The sequence below is a fragment of the Diadema antillarum genome, unplaced genomic scaffold, assembly GCF_040938485.1.
Source record: "Diadema antillarum isolate AM-2024a unplaced genomic scaffold, OU_Dant_1.0 scf00000131, whole genome shotgun sequence".
Taxonomy (NCBI): domain Eukaryota; kingdom Metazoa; phylum Echinodermata; class Echinoidea; order Diadematoida; family Diadematidae; genus Diadema; species Diadema antillarum.
The window spans coordinates 371,252-391,593 of NW_027271020.1; the positions used below are offsets into that span (position 1 = coordinate 371,252).

The 20,342-nt window shown below is 40.1% G+C and overlaps 1 protein-coding gene across 1 annotated transcript; it reads right to left on the reverse strand.

The window, feature by feature from the left end:
• Positions 1 to 1,203: 1,203 nt before the first annotated feature.
• On the reverse strand, positions 1,204 to 15,496 carry LOC139720634 (homeobox protein Hmx-like). The gene is made up of 3 exons (XM_071631990.1): positions 14,968 to 15,496; positions 6,054 to 6,736; positions 1,204 to 1,386 (listed from the first exon to the last, which is right to left on the reverse strand). Exons 1-3 carry the CDS (start codon positions 15,494 to 15,496, stop codon positions 1,204 to 1,206), a joined length of 1,395 nt encoding a protein of 464 aa, XP_071488091.1.
• Between the last annotated feature and the right edge of the window lie 4,846 nt (positions 15,497 to 20,342).

Below are 20,342 nucleotides of genomic sequence, written 5' to 3' on the forward strand. Positions count from 1 at the left end.
CTGTTACAATATCTTTACAACTACCTGCTCTCTTTATTTAATTGGCTATCAAAGGTTATTTAATAGGCTATCAATCCAGTATATAGGTTAGTACAAAGGGAAATTCTATGCATGAGTGAACACATTAGTTTTTGTCTTCCAAGGCACAAAAGTAAGAATTGCAGAAATTGACATTTCGTCATTCATTTGCAAATGCCCTTCACGATAGCATTGATAACCAGTTTGAACACAATGAGAGACATGAATGAATAGCAAAAATAAGTTTTTGTTCCCTTGTATCTCTTTATATCCTCAAACAAAAAACAAAGTGGAAAACAAAAGGGGGTAAATACGAGTGTTTTGACAACTCAAATTCAAATGACATAGGGAGTAAGCCGCAAAATAAAATCGAAAGAAATTCAGCATTTCATTCTTTTAACTTATCATAATCATCGTATCATTAAACACTAATCATTGTTATCATCATGATTACTATTATTATAATCAGTAATACTATCAGATTTATCATTAACAAATAAGAGTGTAATAATTTCTCCCTTTCATCGAATTTGCCAACAGTGTAAGCAGCATACATAACCACAGGGAATAATCAATCGCCCACCAGCGCGTTCCACCTGACAAACTGTTATATACCACTATATTATGCTATCATGCAGTATAGCCAGCGTATACCGACTCAAGATGAATTTTGCGACGACGTTTATGTTATATGGCTAAGATTTATATAATTTTAGAGCACACTGAAGCTTGGCGCTGGTAGGTCTATACGTTTTAGTACTCCGAGGTGGTCGGAAATAATGTTGTCTGATTTGTTTGTTTGTTTGTTTGTTTGTTTGTTACATAAACTGAGATACATTAGCTTATACGTCCTACAATGGATGAGCCGTAAGTTTCAGTTCCGTTATGAGAATGTAAACACTCGTTCACTCTCGTTGCTTGAAAGTTACCCATACGTTACAGAAATAGGTTGAGATGATGTATGACGTACCCAGATTATTGTTTTTAACCTATGAATAACGGGCACTGGACGCAGGTCAAAGCTTATCTCTATTCCCTATAATCTCTTCTCATATTGACGTATGTACACGTATTTGACGTGTTTCCGAAGACTATACTGAACTAACTGAACGCATTTCTAACGAGCAACTACAGTATAATGGCGTGATTTCTAGCGTTTACGAGATCATGGGTATGGATTCACAGTTAGTACTCCTCCTGACTGTCTGGGGAGCAGAACCTCGGTGTCATCTGAGGAAGCAGAATGTTACCTTCATCCGCTGCTCCCTCCCTCTCTGTCAGTTCAGGGGCGTCTTCACCGCTCACCTTGCCTATAGACGGGAATGTTAGCTTTGTCTTAGCATGGTCAACGTTAAAGGTCCTGTTTACCTTTGGGAGCAGTGATTTAAAAAAAAACCTAAGATATCACTTTTGATGCATATGTGTAGGTCAGTTGTATCACAAAACATCCTGCCGTATGTAAAATTTTCGCAATAAAGCCTAAAATATAAGGAGATATCACTATTTTTCTCATTAGATCAGATGGTTTAGTTTGGAAGCATTTTTATTGTAACTATCGTTCACGTTTTGTCTATTTAACAATACTTAGCATTGATTATACTGCATGGTTCAAATGTTTACATTGGTTATTTCCCATCCCTAACTCACATTTTAGAACTATTTTGAAGCACTAATGCTAGGTTTTTGTTTCATCTGCAAGTGGCAAATTATGCCTTTAATGTTTTCTGGATAAACGATCCAGGAGAACATACTTATACTCACAAACCATCTCTCTTTTTCTCTCTGTGGAGAATATGCATTTGTGCAAAGTAGTAAACCTGTTCAGCCCACGTTGGAGCAGAGGATGGATCGAAACTGGGGACGACGGCGCTAGGAATAAACTTTTGTTCCCGGACAAGCCCCCAATTATTACGGAAGGGAGGAAAATATCGGTGGCACAACAATTTGTCACACGTATAATTTCTGATAACAAACAAACCACACCACCATACCAGACTTAAAGGGATTGTATAGATTTGGTTGAGACCTAACATTTTTCTGGTGAGATAATGAGAAACCTCCTACAAAATATGAAAGAGCATATAACTCCAAGAGGAAAATTGGTTTTGAAATGGCCGACATACCCAAAACAGAGCAATCCTAATAAAGGGAGGGACCCACCTTTTACTACGATCGCTTTGTTTTACTTTGTTTTTGGATGTCTCAGTCATTCCCAAACCGAATTTAATCAAATCAACTTTGAATTCATCTTAGAATGGTATACTCTGTATTATTTCATAAGTGGCTTCTTGGTATCTCGCAAAAAGTTAAAAGCCCTATCCTCATCTCTACCAATATACCATCCCTTTAAATAACAACAGAACTTTATTCCTCCCCTCACCTCGAGCGCCATCCTCCCAAGTCTCGATCCATCCTCTGCCCCAACGTGGGCTGAACAGGTTATCTACTGGCATAAATTCATATTCATGACATTATATATATATATATATATATATATATATATATATATCCCTTCTCCATACACACTTCTAAGCATGGTACCCTGTCTCTGCAACATTCTTTCTAGAAAATGTGCCAGTTGTTTTATCTTCCATGCTGTTGTAAATGTTGTAAATTTTATGGCAGTTATCATTTACCCCCTTACATCAGAATAAAGCTATATATATTTAAAATAAGCCAATAAAAGTGGGGAAAAAACAAAAACAAAAATTGTGTGTGAAGTTCCTTAATGATCCTTGATAATATTATGATGATTATATTATGATCCGAATGGGAAAACATTGACTAGATAGAACTATGGGTGTAGTGATTAAATTCTTTTCCTACAGGTAACAGAGAGGTATGGTTTGGTTGATAAAGATTTTTTTTTCCATCAACGCAATGTTCCAAATATTTTCATCGGGGGTGCCGTTTTTACTTCTCGGCAGTAATAGCGATTGATTGACCTAAAAGTTTTGGTAACTGAAGAGATGACATATCTGTCGGAAATGACGGTTTCTCTTTGTTCTGTTGTTATGATTAGGGGATATATATTTGAATCATGGATGCCGGTGTCTAATTTACAGTAACACTGTTTTCTTTTCCGTCGGATTTCACTGAAGAATTAACTTTTCAAATACATATCAAACGACGGCAACGGGCGTAATTACTTATCTCGAATTTATTGATATGAAAAATGACAGTCTCTTGTTATAGACCTCGTTTATAGACCTGCATTTTAAACAGTCTCTTTTATTTCAAGCTTTCTATGATGGGAATCACCGGAATTAGGGAAAAATCCATCGCCAATTTGTTGAAATTGCCACTAAAACATTTCATATCGGACACCGTGCAAGCCACTGGGGTCATAAATCTCCGTGTCCGCTGACATACATATCTGGGATGGAGGGGAACGATGATTACTTAAATAACCAAGCAATTTCGCGGCGCAATTTCCGTGATTGCTCAGAACGTCGGCGGGAATTTTTGCGCGGATAACTCTCCCTCTCTCTCCCCTAGTCGTTCCTGTGCCTACGCCCGATTACTGCCCTAACGTCTGCGGGCTTTCAACGCTTTCCCCCCTTCGCTTCTTCTTTGTTATAGATAACTTGTATTGTAAACATGTTTTATCTACCGCCGCAAGCCTCGAATCGGTCTTTCATTCATTTCTGTCATATTCATAGATTGCTACTCCCTAAATTTCTCAGTGAAAATATTTCTAACTACATGTTTAAATTCTATCACTTCTTTCCTACAAAGTAACTTCATATTCTAAGTAAATGTTACCTAACATATAGTGTGTGCTAGTCTATAAGCGAGCCACATTTCGAACTTAAAATCACTGCTTAAGTTGTGTTGTAGAGCAACAACGCCTGTATAGACACACACGCACACACACATACACAACCCTTTATCTTCAAATAATCTTCGAGACCGTTGACTGTAAAGAGATGTTGAACTTTCTCCTTTTGCATGTTTGTAGCAGGTTGCGACATGTAGACTTCACGCACACAGCGCTACAAACACTAAAAGATATTGCAAGCTTTTCTTTTTTATATTTGATCAGTGTCTTGGGTGTCTTTTTCTCCGCAAGCACTTACTATTCTCTCCTTCAAAACTCTTTCTCTCTGTTGTATTCAATTCCGCAATTTCCTCTCGTCTCTCTCTTTCTTTCCCCTCCCACGACTCAGCATAGTAACTGTTCACGCTCAGTTTAAATCGCTCGTTCTTCTGGACAAAATTTATGTTGTGCGCAGCGAGGAGCTTGGCGGGAGCGAGCTATTAGACTAATTATCCGCGATGCGCAGATGTCGGAGTAATCGGCGGTTGATACCCCGCGAATACGGGCGAAGTGACTAGACATTACGCTGAATTACCGAGATTTGCCAACTTGCATGTTGTTTCAAGCCTTCTTTGAAAAAACTTTAGTTTAAGTATTTCTTTAAGATTGTCCACTTTTTTCGACCTTTCGAAGAAAATAGGGGAAAGTGTAATGGGCGCATTTGAAGCAAATTTGAAGTAACTACTTGTTACTGCCGCGAACATTGTATACCAGTGTGAATTATGCGAACATATCAGTGAGTTAATAAGAAGCCTTTCAGCCCTCTCTTAGAGTATCCACTTCCTGCTGTAGACAAATTTTGTTTTTCATTTGAAAGAGACAGAAAACGCAATATTCGTTATTTAACTGTCGTCTCTTCATTTTCTGATCAATTGCAGGATAGAGAGACAGAAAGCATGATAAAGCAGGATGTAAAATTGATAATCTATCAAATTTGTCAAAAGGATTTAAAGATTAATGCTGACGAAATAATCATTTTTCGAAATTAGCGACTGAGACATCACAAAAAAAAGGAAAGCTTTCCAGAGATCCAAATTGAGTCATATTGTGCTTGGAATGTGAAACTTTGGAGGGCTTATGCGCTCGTGTGTGAACATGAAAATTGTAAGTCAAATTCTCTCACCGCGACTACATCAAAGGAGAACGTTGAAGACTATCAAGTAAATTTGCCTAAGAACATAATATCATAGACAATGGGATTTGTTCTGAAGATGGAGAAAACAAACCCGATAAGAAACAATCACTTTCACTGAATTATTGATGTAGAAACGAAATTAAGAATGAACTTAATACCTTTAGTCTAACAGGGCGTATAAAACCAGGAAAAGTGGAGACGATACCAATATTGCCCCTTTATCGTGTTTGTGCAATTTGAGGATGACATTTCTCCGAGTATATTCTTTTTGAATAATTTTTCCCCCTTAACTCTCTCCCACCCCAAACCAGTCATACACACCTTACATCCCTAATAAGACACAGCTATAGACTGCTGTATCTGTACACTTTCGTAGGTCACGGCTCATGGAGTGTGAGTGTGTGTCTGTATATCGTGGTGTCTGTGGATATTACATGTCTGTGTATATGTGTATATATATATATATATATATATATATATATATATCATATACATCTCTGTCTCTCTGTGTGTGTTGTGTTTCGTGTGACGGAGAGTGGGTGCATGTAATCACTGGTAATGTGTCTATGTGCCGTGTGCATGTAGGAAACTGAGTGTGTACTCGCTGTGTAGTGTGTTCTTATTATAGGTATATCAAATAAAGTTTTGCATGTTTTAGATATCTATAGTTCCCATTGCTTAGCACCGTTTGCCATTTACAAGACAAGGATACAATTCAAGCGTAGCTGTTACAAGTCACAATATCATTTAGATTTATTTAGCTTTGATTTAATTATACATTCGATGACTTTGCACGTACCGTGATGTATGGACAACAAGATCTCACAAACCAATTATCACAAATGAAAACGAAATGCGTCTTCCAGGTAGTGCCAAGATAACAGGATGAAACATAATGATGATAACAACGAGAAACCAAACACTAGATAACATGCATTCATATGATTAATCACACACCTACACGCATGCCAAGTAAAATCTTAATTCTAATCGGTAAGATGGTTCTTATAAATCAATCTATTGACTGTCTTTGTGCGTTGTTTTCTTCCAATAGCTGCTAATCATCACAGTCTATCTCACAATGCTGCTACCAGTAGGTGATCTGGAGGATGACGAAGATGACGATTTGACCTGGTGGTGGTAGGAGCTCTGGTAAGGGAGGGGGAAAGGCAAGACGCTTGAGGCTGAGTGGAGACTCGAACTCATGTTACTCTGGTTCTCGTGGTACAGGATTGGTACGCGTACCATTCGCTGGGCGTTCGCTTGTACCTGCGCCTGTGCCAAGTTGGCTTGTGCGCGGATCTGCGCTGCGTGGGCGAGGTTGGCAGCCTCAAGCTCGGCGGCCATCTGTCGTTTCCACTTGTTGCGACGATTTTGAAACCATATCTTCACCTGCGTCTCCGTCAGGTGGAGGTTGGCGGCCAGCCCGGCTCGCTCGGAGCTCGACAGGTAGCGCTTCACCTCGAACGTCGACTCCAGCTGAAACACCTGACTGCGCGAGAACACTGTACGCGTCTTCTTCTTTTTCTTATGCGGCGATTTGTCGTCGTCGGTGTCGTCACCCTCGTCATGGTCTTCAACTCGGCGCTTTTTAGGGTCGTCGTCCGGAGACTCGCAATCACCGCAACTCTTCTCGACGCTCTCGTCACCGAAGCTGCTCTGTGAGTGTGGCGGGCGTGGAGACAGGTCCTTCGGGAGACCTAGAGGACCACTGTTCGTCAAGGGCTGTGCAATAGGCGGGTGTGCGCTGAAGGCAGGCATACCTGAAGAGGAGAGAAAAATGGGAAAGGCCATTATAAAATTTGTCACTTTTAGCTCACACGCTTTACACGACTTTCTCAAGGAAAATCATCCCTGTAAGTTTGCGAAATGAGGTAAAACAAGAAATAAAGAATCCATGATAAGTAGGTGGTTTGCCGACGTTTGCTTAACTATAAACTGTATTTCACTATTCATAATATTATGTAAAAAGCAATAATTCTTCAGTAATAGAACAACCCTGCTGAGTTATCAATAATAATAACATTCCTGATCCTACATATTGTGTTTTGTTGCGCATCCTTTATTTCTGTGGTCATATCACCAAGCTTTCGTCTTTTGGAATTACCAACGATATAGATTTTCTTTAATCTGCCTTCTTCTTCTTCTTCTTCTCGCAGACTCTTAGAAACTTGAACACGTGTTGTTGGTGTTGTTGGTGTTGTTTGGCTGTTGCAATTTAAGTCTTTACATGTGCAGGTCATTCTTGATTTCAGATTTTTTCTTTGGAAGGAGTGTGTGTGTGTGTGTGTGTGTGTGTGTGTGTGTGTGTATGTATGTGCGCGCGCGTGCGTGCGTGTTGGGTTGTCTTTTGGCGAAGTGTGTATTCCGCCCTGATCCTTGTCCAAAATTTATAATTTTCTTTCTGTTTAATTAAAGTAAAGTACAGCTATCATTACCGTTCCTCTGTTGAAAATTCATCTACAAGACGATATTCCGCTTCATGAAAAAAATATAATCACAGCATTGTATATTATGATATTCTCCACTTATTTTCAGTAAAAGAGAAGATGGCCGGATAGCCCATATTCAGCTGCACCAGCTGGTCTTCCCTGGGGTCCAGTTGGGTGTGAAGGTCACTCCACAGGGTTATGCACACTACTCTTTGTGATGAATGAATGAAGCGGTATCTTTTACGTGCATGAGTTGTGACTTTCTCACACACGGGATCTCCATCTTATCTCCTATCAGAGGGACAGAGTGTTTTGCCTCTTCCTAGAGGGGACGGTATGATTACACACTACATTGCCCAGTTAGACTTGGGAATCGAACCCGGGTCCTTTGAATCTGTAGCCAGACGCGCTACCGACTGAGCCAAATCTCAACCCGGTTGAGGTTCGGAGAGGATTATAAGAGCGCACAATTAGGTAATCGAGACTCTCCCAGCACAATATAGTGCACGTGTATAACGTATAGCATTAAGACTCGTGAACGAGCAGTGGAAAGCTTGAAGGAGAATAATTCTGATATCTCATGGTGGAGAAAGATTTAGCAAAAGAACACCCACAGCATGACGAATTCCTCTTCTAGTCTGTATGTCATTCGCCGGTCGATTTCAATGTCTTCAGTTACTTAGTCGACCATATCGGGAAAATCGGAAAATCTATGAAATTATGATCATGCACCTAAGCCCTTATTGTGTCTGCAGAATGATAATTGTGCATATGAATATAGGGAATTCATGTGGGTATATCGATTGCGATGACATGCGACTCACATTTGCTTTGAATGCGATTGGCTATTAATACACTCTCACATCGTTATGTCTACAATGAATTACTCTGCCCCATCCCCACCCCCCTCCAAATAGACACATACATACACTGGGATTAAAGCCATACGCAATTTGATGTTATAAGAAAGAAAGAAACTAAAATAATGGCAACAAACCATCCTGCGTCAGAAGCAGAGCAGAGAAACTTCCATATCCATTCTAAGTTCGTCTTTTCTCTGGTAAAGGTTTTCTTTGAATTGTAAATCACATTATTGTCTTCCACATTTTTTTTTTTTGTTCTACCTGGAGAAGTAAAGACTTTTGTGTCTATGCGTCGCGACGTCAACACATGCAAGCTAATATGGCTGCTGATGAAGCGAGACTAGGTGTGATGATGAACCAAATAGAAGAAAAGAAAGGAAAAACATGGAGAAAAATCCCGCCACACATAACTAGATTAGCGGAGATCGAGTAACTCGGAAAGTACGTGCTTTGGCGCTCCTCTCTTCGCGAGATCATTCACTAATGATGACAAAATATGCGGGAGAAATTACCGTCGTGCCGCAGAGGAAAACCTAGCTTTTGCCTTCGATCGCCGCTAAGTGGGCGGAAATGCTTACACGATTTCGCTATCGCCACTCACCCTTAATCAATCGCAAAACAATCACGTTGCCGTTCTGTTTTCATTAAGGAACTGTCTTCTTTTAAGCAGCGAAAAGAAAAAAAATCTCTCTTCTTCACAGAGGAAGGAAAATGATGAAATTGTGTTCGTGTGTTGCGTTAAGCCTGATTTGTAAAAAGTATACCGACATGAAAGTATAGAAATTAATGAAAACAATTTGTTAGAAGCAGTTAAACGTGAGTGGTTTCAGTAATGCAGGGAGCGGGGAACATCGGGCTGGGCTATTCTGCTGCAGGGTGGTAGGCCGCCGCTGACATTTGTCGCAGTCTTTGCGACATTTCCTTCGTTCATTAAGGCCATGTGATTCATATAACGATGATATTTCCCCCGTCTCTTAGTGATAATCAACTTTAAATGCACAAAACGAGTAACAATATCACATTCATTGGATCAGTTTAAACGGCCATAAGTAGTCACAATGTTTTTTGTTTATGGCCTTATATCAAGTTACGAACCACATTATCGCGGAAGTGCTGGAAGATCCCTTGTTGATTTCATCCTCCAGTGGAAGAAAAATGAAGTAGAAATAAGAAGTGAATGCGTAAAAACTTCAATAATTAAATCGGCAAGAAAGCATGATAAGAATGTATATAACAGAAGAAGTCTGAACATGTAAATGTATTCCCCGTCCCTCCCTCCCCCACTCCCACAAACAAACATAAGTTTCAGGTATATATTGTACAGTCAAATACACATTCACACACAGATCCAGAACATAATATATATATTTTATTTTAGTCTAGAAGAAGTAAAGGATAATTTTCTGGTCACTTTTCAGTGATATGGAAAAGAATAAGCTTATATCGTGCATGGACTTCACGTATACAATTCTTTTTGGGATTTTTTCGCCCTGATTTTGCAGTATACCACGGGATTAATCAATGTCATCGCAAGATGGCTGAAGGGTGATACGGCTGAAACGCTTCCAATGTGACTGTACTTTTATGCCATTAAGGTTCCCTTCCTCGGGAAAATTTGAGAGGGGGAAGAGCCAAGCGTGCGGAAGTGTTCATCGCTCATCATTACGCGTTTCGTTGAAAACACACACACACACACACACACACACACACACACACACACACACACACACACACACACACACAACAAAATAAAAACACCGCTTACAGTCCAGTATGCATGCAGTATTCGACCGGCATCGCCAGTGTGACTGAGCAAAAGGATAAACTCCAAGACTCGCGATACCAAAGTATGGCTGAGTATTTTCTTCAAGAGTCTTTCCTAAAAGATTTCTTTCTTTTTTTCATGACTATGCCTTCAAGAGTCTTTCCTCGGAGAGCTATTTTTTCCTGACTATCATTCCTCAAAACACAGACAACCAATGCGATCTGCAAACAACTTACCGACGAAAGACTGACAAAAGAAAAGAAGTTGATAAAAGAAAAAAAAGATGACTGCTTATAAGGTAGACTCCACAGATCTATGACATCCATCTTGCTTTATTTGATATCGATGAATGTGACGGTCCAATAATATCAGGAATTAATCAGACTCATGCTTATACTCAAGGTAACGAAGAGCACGTCAGTATGTGAATGATTTCAGAAAAATATGACATCTGTAAAAATGCGAGCATTCTCAAAACCACAGTGAATCATCCTCTTTTGGATGAAAATGCACTTTATATCCAAAGTACATTTGAAGAGGGATTTATATTGTTAGAGTAGCGACAGAGTGTCATATATAAGCAATGGGGTTGTCAACGTGTTCACTTCTTTTCCTTCTCTCATATCATACCGGCTTAAATCAGCAGAAATAAATTTGCTAGGACAAACAAGAGTGTGCGCAGTATATAGGCCCTGGTATATACTGTCAACGGCCGCCGTGGCGGCGCGGCTACCCACAAAGCAGTGTGCGATTAAATTTAGGTCGTTTAGCGCTTAATATATCGAATTAGGGAATGAAGACAGAATTCATTGAATCAATTTGTCGAAGCTGATTGGAGGAATTTCCCAATTCATATGTATTTTGGAAGCATGGTGACATAGAAAGGAACGAGTTATGTGCAAATGTGAGCCGAACCCTGGCGCACATCGGAGGAGAGAATGGGACTAATTGGAACTCTTTTCAACACTGAAAACTCACGAAACGAGAAATTCGAGGGAGGGGGGGGGGAAAAAACTTCGATGAAAAAGCAAAGAGAATCAATATGCATTAATTGGAATCAATACTTACTCAGTATTGTGCAATTGATCGAGTTCATCTGAATGGTAACAAAGTTATTCGCCAGGGAGAGGATAGTTAAACAGATAGATGACTAAATGCAAAGATAGATGGATAAACACAAAGATATGTAGGAAGATTATATAATAGGAGTAAGAGATGACGACGTTGCTACAACATACGGGCTTATAGACGGGCTTATAGATGGCCCAGTGGCCAACATAGTATATAAAAGTTTGCATTAATAGGCCAAGCGAAGGTGTACTTTCACCTTTGACCTTGGTTGAACAAATCAGTTTGAGTACAACTTTAAGAAAGACAGTGACCCTGTGTGACTGGGCTAACGCGAAATAGTTCTTGTGTCACAGTTTGCTTTGTGGTTTGTTTTATGTGTTTGCTTCTCTCCGAACGCTTGATTTTGCCACAATTTTACTAACACAACCAGCCAAACAAACAAACAAACAATGTTCAATTTATCCAACAAACTACTTGTAATCTCGGAAGTTCGAAAAATAAATGGGTCAACCTCTTTTTTTGCACCTCAGCCCCAGTGCCACAATTTGCCTTGTAGTTTGTTATTGTTTATGCCTCTCTCCAAATGTTTGATTTTGTAACAATTTTACTAAAAGAACCATCCAAACAAACAACAAACAATGCTCAATTCATCCAACAAACTACTTGTAATCTCGGAAGTGCGAAAAATAAATGGGTCAACCTCTTGTTTGCCCCTCAGCTCCAGTGTCACAATTTGCCTTGTACTTTGTTATTATGTATGCCTCTCTCCAAACGTTTGATTTTGTGACAGTTTTACTTAAGCACCCATCCAAACAAACAATATTCAATTCATCAAAGAAACTATTCGTAATCTCGGAAGTGCGAAAATAAATGGGTAAACCTCTTCGTTTGAACCTCACTCTTGGCTAAATTTCACCGATCAAATAGACGATTTCATGAAAATGCGAATGCTAGTCAGCCATTCCCTTCTGCGTACCCCGCATACATCAGTCAAAACTACAGATTCTTTTCTTTTCTTTTTGGTGCTCTTAAAACCGCAAGAGTCGGCAGATTCTGACCTATATTTCAAACTCAATACCCCTGATGATTTCTAAACCACATCACAATTCTCGTGGTGCACTTGTGGCGCTTTCTATTCAGCAAAATAAATACCCTTACACCTGTGTCCTCCCTGGTCTGGCCAAACGGCAAAAATTTTACCATTCGATTCTTTAGTTTGAACCAATGCAATACACTATTCCCTTTTCTTTTTTGCGCTTACTTGAAAAAAAAAATATATTTTTTAAAAGTAAGCGCGAAAAGGAAACTTCTGTTATCAGTTACTGAGCTTCTCACACAACCACAAACACACTACATACACACATACTATATTTTGATATGCCTGTTTTTGAAATAGTTCTAGTTATAGTCATATCGCAAGGGTAAGTAATTTCATATTCTTACACTTTTACAATTTGTTTCATATCATATTGGTTATTTTCCTATTCTGTTACTAAAGCCATTCTCCAAAGAATCTTGTAACAGTCTGAATTGCTTACACAGAGTGCTTAGAAATTCACTTTTTTCGGAATTATTCCTATTTCACCTTAGGTGCTATCAAATGACTTGGATCTTTTCCAACAACATCAACAATTTGAAAGTGATTCTCTCCTTCTTTTATTATTTTTCCCCTCTCTTTCTCCCTTCTTTAAGTTCGTCAGGATGGACTATGATTGATTGAATAACTCACTTTGGTGATGAGGACAGTTCATGATCTAATGAGATGGGTCAAGAACCGCTGGAGTGCGGGAGTCGATGTGTGAGAATCCCTCATGTACCCATTGTGACGATGTGCATAGGTAACACGTTACGTCACAATGCAAGGCGACTTAGGTCGTTGACTAGTAGTATATACTGCCACAATTATGATGTGGTGATGGTGATTGTGATGATAATAATTATGATGGCACCACTTCTACTGTTACCGCTCCTATGAATACTTATGATGGTATGAGTACAATTACCATCGTAATTCAAAACCGACTATCATAGCAATGATAGTACGAGTTTACATCATACAGAGTAGCATCATCGGTGGTATCAGCACTAATCTTCCAGAGTAATCCGCCATCTTTCTCAACGGAGTTTTGCCAAGTTTCCAGCTTTATACCTTAGCCGAGACAGACGTAATGGATTACAAATCGTTTTTCTGACGATGTATTCTAGCATCTGATAGGGCACGAACTCCGGATGGGACGCATATGAGTCGAGAGCCCTTTTCATTACAATGCTGTGCTCCCACGCCGGTCAGCCCGGCTTGTACGGGCAGCTCTCATATCGCATCTTACTGAGTTATGTGGGCTTACAGTAAACTTCCTTAGCAAAAAGCGAATTAGAACGAACGAGCATTGCGTATAGAATAAGTATCAAGTCGGACGATTCGTTTTGATAAACTTCTCTATAAAGCCCTTCTTCAGCTTATCTTCTCATAAATCTACTCGTCAATTGCGAAAAATAATGTAGGCCTAATCTTCAAATGCATATAGGCTAAGTGAACGACCTTCTCATCATAACATGGACGTCGAGATGACATAATAGTATTGAAACACAGTTCATATGACTGTGCTATCACAAACTTTGATAATTTGGGTGTAAAACGGGTCTTATACGACTGTCAAATACATCTAAAAAATCTCGGAAAGTTATGTAATACTTCTGAAATTATTGAAAATCTCAAAGCGTTGCTTAATCTTTCGTGTTCGAAAGCTAATTCGGCTTGAAATGTAACTGTTTTCTGATGTTCTCAATTCTTTATTACTTACAATCACGGATGACAGTTGCCATGGTTTTGACAGCGATCAATTATTTCTCTATTACCATGTTATAGAGGTTATACAAAAGATATACAACCTATGAAATCAATTGTTTTTGACATGTTATAAGTTTTTTGTCCTTGCAAATTTGACAAGCATTTCTTAATTTGTTTTTATTTCTTGTTTATTTCATTTCTGTGTAAGCGTTTATTGACATGCTTTATAAGAAATAGATCGCAAAGACAATGAGCTAGCTTGAACTTGATGAAGGGGCACTAAATCTTTCAAAAAGGATCATTGAACGATGCAAGAAGATGGCTTGATTTTGATGACTGATTCTATAAGAACAAATCTAAAAAAAAGGCTAATAGGAAAATATCGTTGTCTGTCAATGTCTCGAAAGTGCAACTCTCCAGGAGCATACCAGTTTACTTCACATCGTGGGAAGATTCATCGATCAAAACATATCGGAAAGGATCAGTGCTCTTCAGGCCTTTGACACATTATGCCTGATAAAACATTGAATTTAATCGGCAGATCTCATTAATACATTCCATAATAGCCACGTGTCACTAAAACAAAATTGAAATTGAGTGTTCGTTTGTCAGTAGACTTGGCGTTATAGCATGATGATCTATTGACATATTACTGAATGTGTCAGTGAGTAATATCAAAAGAATGCAGTGGAAATAATCATTGTTTCGCTCAGAGTTTAGGAAATTACTGGACTTATTGTCTGGAGTTTGTAATAAAAGCTCACAATGCAAACCATGTCTTTCTTTTATATTTTGTCCTAACCAAGGGCAATGTTGTCTCTGTGTCACCCGACCACCCAAACATTATTCGACGGAAAATGATAATGTACCTTTATAATTCACGTTTCTTTTTCCATGTCCTAAAAGAAAAGTCATTTACATAATGCTGATGCTACCGACTGTCATCTTTATCATTTCTAGAAAATGACAAGTTTTTCAGGAGGAAAACTATTCTTGTTTGTCACATAACTACAACCCTACTTTGTGCAGCAGCTCGAAGGTGGTGTAAGGATTAAGAAGATTCACCAAGACCTACCGTGATAGTGCAGGAAGGATGCACCATGCATCCAGGCGTAGAACGCCGGGTTGTGAGCGAGATGTGAGAACGGTACGGCTGCCGTCGGGATGCGAAGAGCAGCAGCTCTGTGAGCGGCCAGCTCATCCAAGGCCGCCAGCCCTACCCCGTGGCCTGGTGGTGACAGCACATGTCGAGAGCTGCTATTCGGCGAGAGTTCTGTGCCACAGTGAATGAGCCTGGAGGGACTCGATGGCGATGGCGGGGACGATCGCGGCGACTTCCGGTGCTTCTCCGTCGGGGAGAGTATGCTCTCGATGCTGAAACCCTTGCTGCGTACATGAACCGCTGACGAGACGGGGGAGCTGCGGTCGGACCCATGTCTCTCCTCTTCCTCGTCCGGGTACGCGGGTCGAAGGGGCTGAGGGTACGATGTCATCGGGGAAGTAGCCCCGCTACGAGGATTCTGGCGTTCCGGTGTTCCTCTCATCTTGAGCACAGGGGAAGGCGTCCTCGCTTCGCCTTCGGATAGATTGCGGGTGTTGTGCATAGATGTTATCACTTTGTATCAATCGCTGAAATACCCCGAAAGTACGTTTTCTTCTATTGTCTATTCGTGGTCAATTCCGTTCACAAAACGTCCTTCAGAAAATGCAACTCAATTGCTGCAGGTTAACATACAGACCGGCATCTGCACAAAATACCAAAGATTATGCGCCACATGTAGGAAGACGAGTCTAGTATATCACGTGCATTCCTGTAACATAGCATTCACGTTCTGGTCGCCGATACATGACAGTTGGAAGAAGAAATGCAATCATTTAAAATAAACAAACCAGTCTTTATCCCGAGCTGAGTTAGCTGAGCATTCAATAATTCAGATCAGAAGAAGACAAGAAGACCTGAAGAAATGGCATAGGTCACAGTCTCTGAGAGATATGGATTTCTCAGCGTCCAGTAGGAGGAGTAGTGGGCATCCAGCGTCTGATCGCCACATGAAAACTGGGACATCAGTGGCGCCACGGATAAGCGGTGAAGCCAAAATATTCAAATAAGGATGCCACCACCTAGCTTCAGACACGACAAGCTACAGATAGATTCTTTGGCTAAGCAAGCACAAGGACAGAGAAAAGAGAAGGCCCGGAAAAGAAAGAGAGAGATAGAGAGATAGAAAAAAAAAACCAGCCGCCGCCAATGAACAGCAACAAAAGAGTTAAGGTGTAGGGGTGTGCAGTCAGTAAGGAGATTCAACACGTATAAAAAAAAAAAAGCCAGCGTGCGCACAATAATGCTGCCACGATTGGCTACTTAGATGGTCAATGTTTCGACGTTGGTGGCAGACTCCGCCTACTTAGGCTCTCAGTATGATACCTCAACCTTACGCCCGTGGTAAGTATCGCTTCATCCGCACCACGGCATCGGAGCTGTTCCTCTGTATATTTTTATTCATCTACTTCGTTTTACCTTTCGTCAAATGAAAGCACACGATAATCACAGAAAAAAAGATTATCTAGCAATGGATAGAGCCTCGGACTAAGCAGTCATATTCAGAGGCGTCTAAATGGCATATGAATGGAACATCAAAAGCCACATGGGAGAAAGAAAAAAACGATGTGGTTTTAATGAACGAGTTAAGGGAAACTCCTTCGACAATGTACTTTAAGTACATCCGTTCTCATTTTCTCTCTACGTACACTGACGTATTTCCTATGTATGTATTTACGATAATGAATTCTAGTAATGAATTCAAACACAACTGCCTCGTCAACTGATTTTAGACTTTTCCCACAGATGCTATTAGCTCATCATAATTTTTAAACCTGAATGGATTTCAATAAAGACAAGATCAATACTCCTTGAAATTCAACATGGAAATATGTATGCATAACGTGATTTTTTTTCTAACTCACTACAAATGATGTCACTAACTTGCTGTCAAACGACCAATTATTGTTTCCTCGCCAAATTTTGCCAGACTGCGACCAAAGTGTTGCTAGATCCGCAGTAATAAGTGGTGCTGGACAAATCTCCAGAACGTCAAACGTGAAGAAAGCTAAAGAAAAAAAATAATTTGGCAGTAAAGTGCACACTCCTCTTAATCAGACAGAACCCCACTAATTCCTCATGCTCATTAGTAATTGCATTATCCGGGCTATTATTCATTGATCGCTGAGAGGGTATCATCGGTCTTTTGAAGGGAGCGGAGCAAGCCGCCCTGCTCCCTTTACTCTTCCCTCCCTCTCCCCTTCCCCTCCCTCTCTTTCTCCCTCTCTCTTTCTCTTTCTGTCCCCGTCTCTTTAGCAGCACAAAAGAGAGTTATAATGGCGCTAAAGCGGTGCTGAATGTGGCGCTGTTGAAAGTGGTGGCGCCATGTTGCGTTGTTTCGTGAATTAGACGCAGATTCGAGTTTTCATTTTTACTGAGCACCGCACGGACTGATATCAAAGTCCTGAACAATTCTCGATCTTTTCCTCTCGTTGCTGCTGTTCCTGTTGTTGTTGCTTTGAGAAACACTTGAACGATTTACGTCGCGGAGCGCAGCTGTTTGGTTTTGAAAGTGATCCTGTTTGCTTCTTCTTCTTCTTCTTCTTCTTTCTTCTTCTTCTTCTTCTTCTTCTTCTTCAACGTGCTGAGGACGGCTCTAAGCAGACAAATAATCTATATTAAAACTTGTCAGAAGGTCATGAAGGGTTTTACTCCGTTTTAAGCTCCAATTTTCATGTTGCTATTGACATAGTGTCTGAATTTCAGTCATCGATAAACTGACTAATGGTGGGTTCTTTTTTTTTTTCGAGTATGATCACAATAATGACCATCAATTTCAATCGCGATAAGGAGTAAGGATGATAAGATGATAAAAATTATGAGAAAAAGAAAAGAATAAGGAAGTTCACATCACAAAAATGTAATCTGCTTACATAGCTGCGATCATCACTACAACCTATCTCCGAAATATGGGCACCATGATAAAAGCGCAATAGTGTGAACGATTTAATTTAAAAAAAGCTAATAACTGAACAACCGATTTTCTTCCTTGTTATATCAATCCAAATTTGTTTCGTTTGTCATCATTGACATGGTTCAGGGGATCGATATCACTGAATATGAAGAGCTTGCCTCCAAAAGGCGCTAAATCCATTGAAAAATGATGGATTTAGGGCCTTTTGGGAAGCAAGCTCTTCAATTATAGTCGTTTTTGTCTTGAAGTACTTCTGTCTTTTCTCCTGAATGACTTGCACCTTCAATAATATGTAACAAAAAGGATTTTCGAATACTTAAATCTCTTGAATAATAAGTACATTTAGCGCATTCCCAAGATCCAAGCTAAAGAGTTCACGATTGTTGAATTATGACAGCAACAAAAAAGAAAATGAAATGAAAATGAAAGTTGCCCATCAGCTAATCAAGCTTGTCTGCGCGCAACCACGATTCTGCGCTTAATGCACTGTTCGGATGTCAGCAGCGTGGCAGTCAACGGTCCCGAGAATCCGCTCTATGAAGTATAATTATTCATCATCGCAGTTGTTTCATTATTGTTAAGTTTGACAGCGTACGGAACAACATTGTTGGTGTCGGTAAATTTGGTCGACGCAAATATTGTTGGTTTATGTAATGGATGCGCAGCGATGTCTTTTTGAAAGAGAGGGGAAGGAGTGTAGCAAGAAAGGCTTTGTTTAACTTCTCTTGAAAGATCGCCAGGCAAATGGGGATGGCATCAGCTTGGGAATTGGGCTTCTGACCATATGCCCACGAGCTCTTACAAATTCTCGTATAATTGAAAGTCTTAAGGCGTAACCGCGGTGGCTGTGGAAAAAGAGAATTTAAATTACTCCTCGTTGGTAATGACTCTTCCTTTCTAATTCTTTAAATACCCATGTCGACAGTTACAGATCACAGTACAGTTTGTATCAAGGAACTAAAGTGGCCTGAAAAGGAGATAATAGCCATCAGTATTTATCCGTTTTAGACACACACTAGTCAAATGGGGTGCGTCACTGGAGCTGTTTAACCAGCTTTTGCGTGTCAACGGGGATGTTGCCACTATGGAAATTGTGTCCCAGCCGTTCAGTCAACCAGAAATGGCATGTACAATACACGTCGTGATGTCCCTCGTAGACATCTGAACATAAAAAACAAACAACAAAAAATGGACACGAACATACGCATTAGGGGCGAATAAGCACATGCATAATACCACTTACAATTATATTTTGTTGTTGTTGTTGTTGTTGTTGTTTTCCTTACACAGTTACTCAATAACAGACAGTTATCGGTGTGGCTCCTTGTATAATGTTTTAAGATAAATTTCCAGTGAGAAAGTCCATTGGACTAGACGATGTATATTATATTATATTACTCTCTGGTTCTCTTCTTATGTTTGTGTATGTGTGTATAATTATGTACAGACAGACCAGAGATAATTCGATAACGGGGGAGAACGGAGAAATCTCAAACAATGTGACAGTAAGTGAGCAGATGGGTTCATCAGTTAACATTATTGTCAGCAGATTAGGGGCATCATTCAAGATTTGTTTGTTCAATTGATATGTATATTTACAAACAATAAATGCGCTTTAATACGACCAACCTTGGTATGATCACGCGCTTGGCTCAATTACATTCTGAGAATTAAAGAAAAAAAAAGTGCTTTATTTGCTTGTAACATGTTGTCTGCCACCAGATTCAATTGCAACAACTTCGTCTGATCTGATGAGGGGGTGAATTAAACACATTTAGCGTAGCAAAATTTATTGCCGGGGGATGAGAGCGTCGCCTGCCGCGTCATTAGAAAACAAAAGCGCCACATGAACAGGGCATTGTTACAGATTGGGCAGTCATCTGAAGGGACTTTCCACGCCACATTGTGCTTTGTGCGACTCGCTCCGGACCAAAAGAGGTGACTCTGGCTTCGCGAGGGACAAAAAAGCGCAATGTGGGTCTAAACTGGCGGCGTCATGTAATGCGCACTGGCGCGATGGCGCACAAGTGCACAATTGGTCTGAGAACTATCCCCTTTTCAGATGCCCCGATGTTTAGATTCCACAGACATTTAGTAGTCAATTGGAATAAGGAGGGATGATAGGCCAACTGTCTGCTATTATGTCGATTTATAGCTCTACCTTTACCCAATCATTAGTGGTAAAGAGCGGTAGACAAATGACCGGGGCGAACAAGAAAGAAAATAGGGAATTTGGAATTGCTCTGCCTTTTTAGGCACAGACCACACGTGAGTGATCCTGAAAATGGTCTCTGTGGACGCCTCATTGACTCTCAAGTAAAGTGCTTCGTTCTCTTCTTGTTTAAGCTCGGTTCCCTCAAGACTAGCAATTATACATCGATCAAGCGATTTGAGCTTGAATGGCCCCTCTACCTTACCTATTATCAGCTGTCGAAAG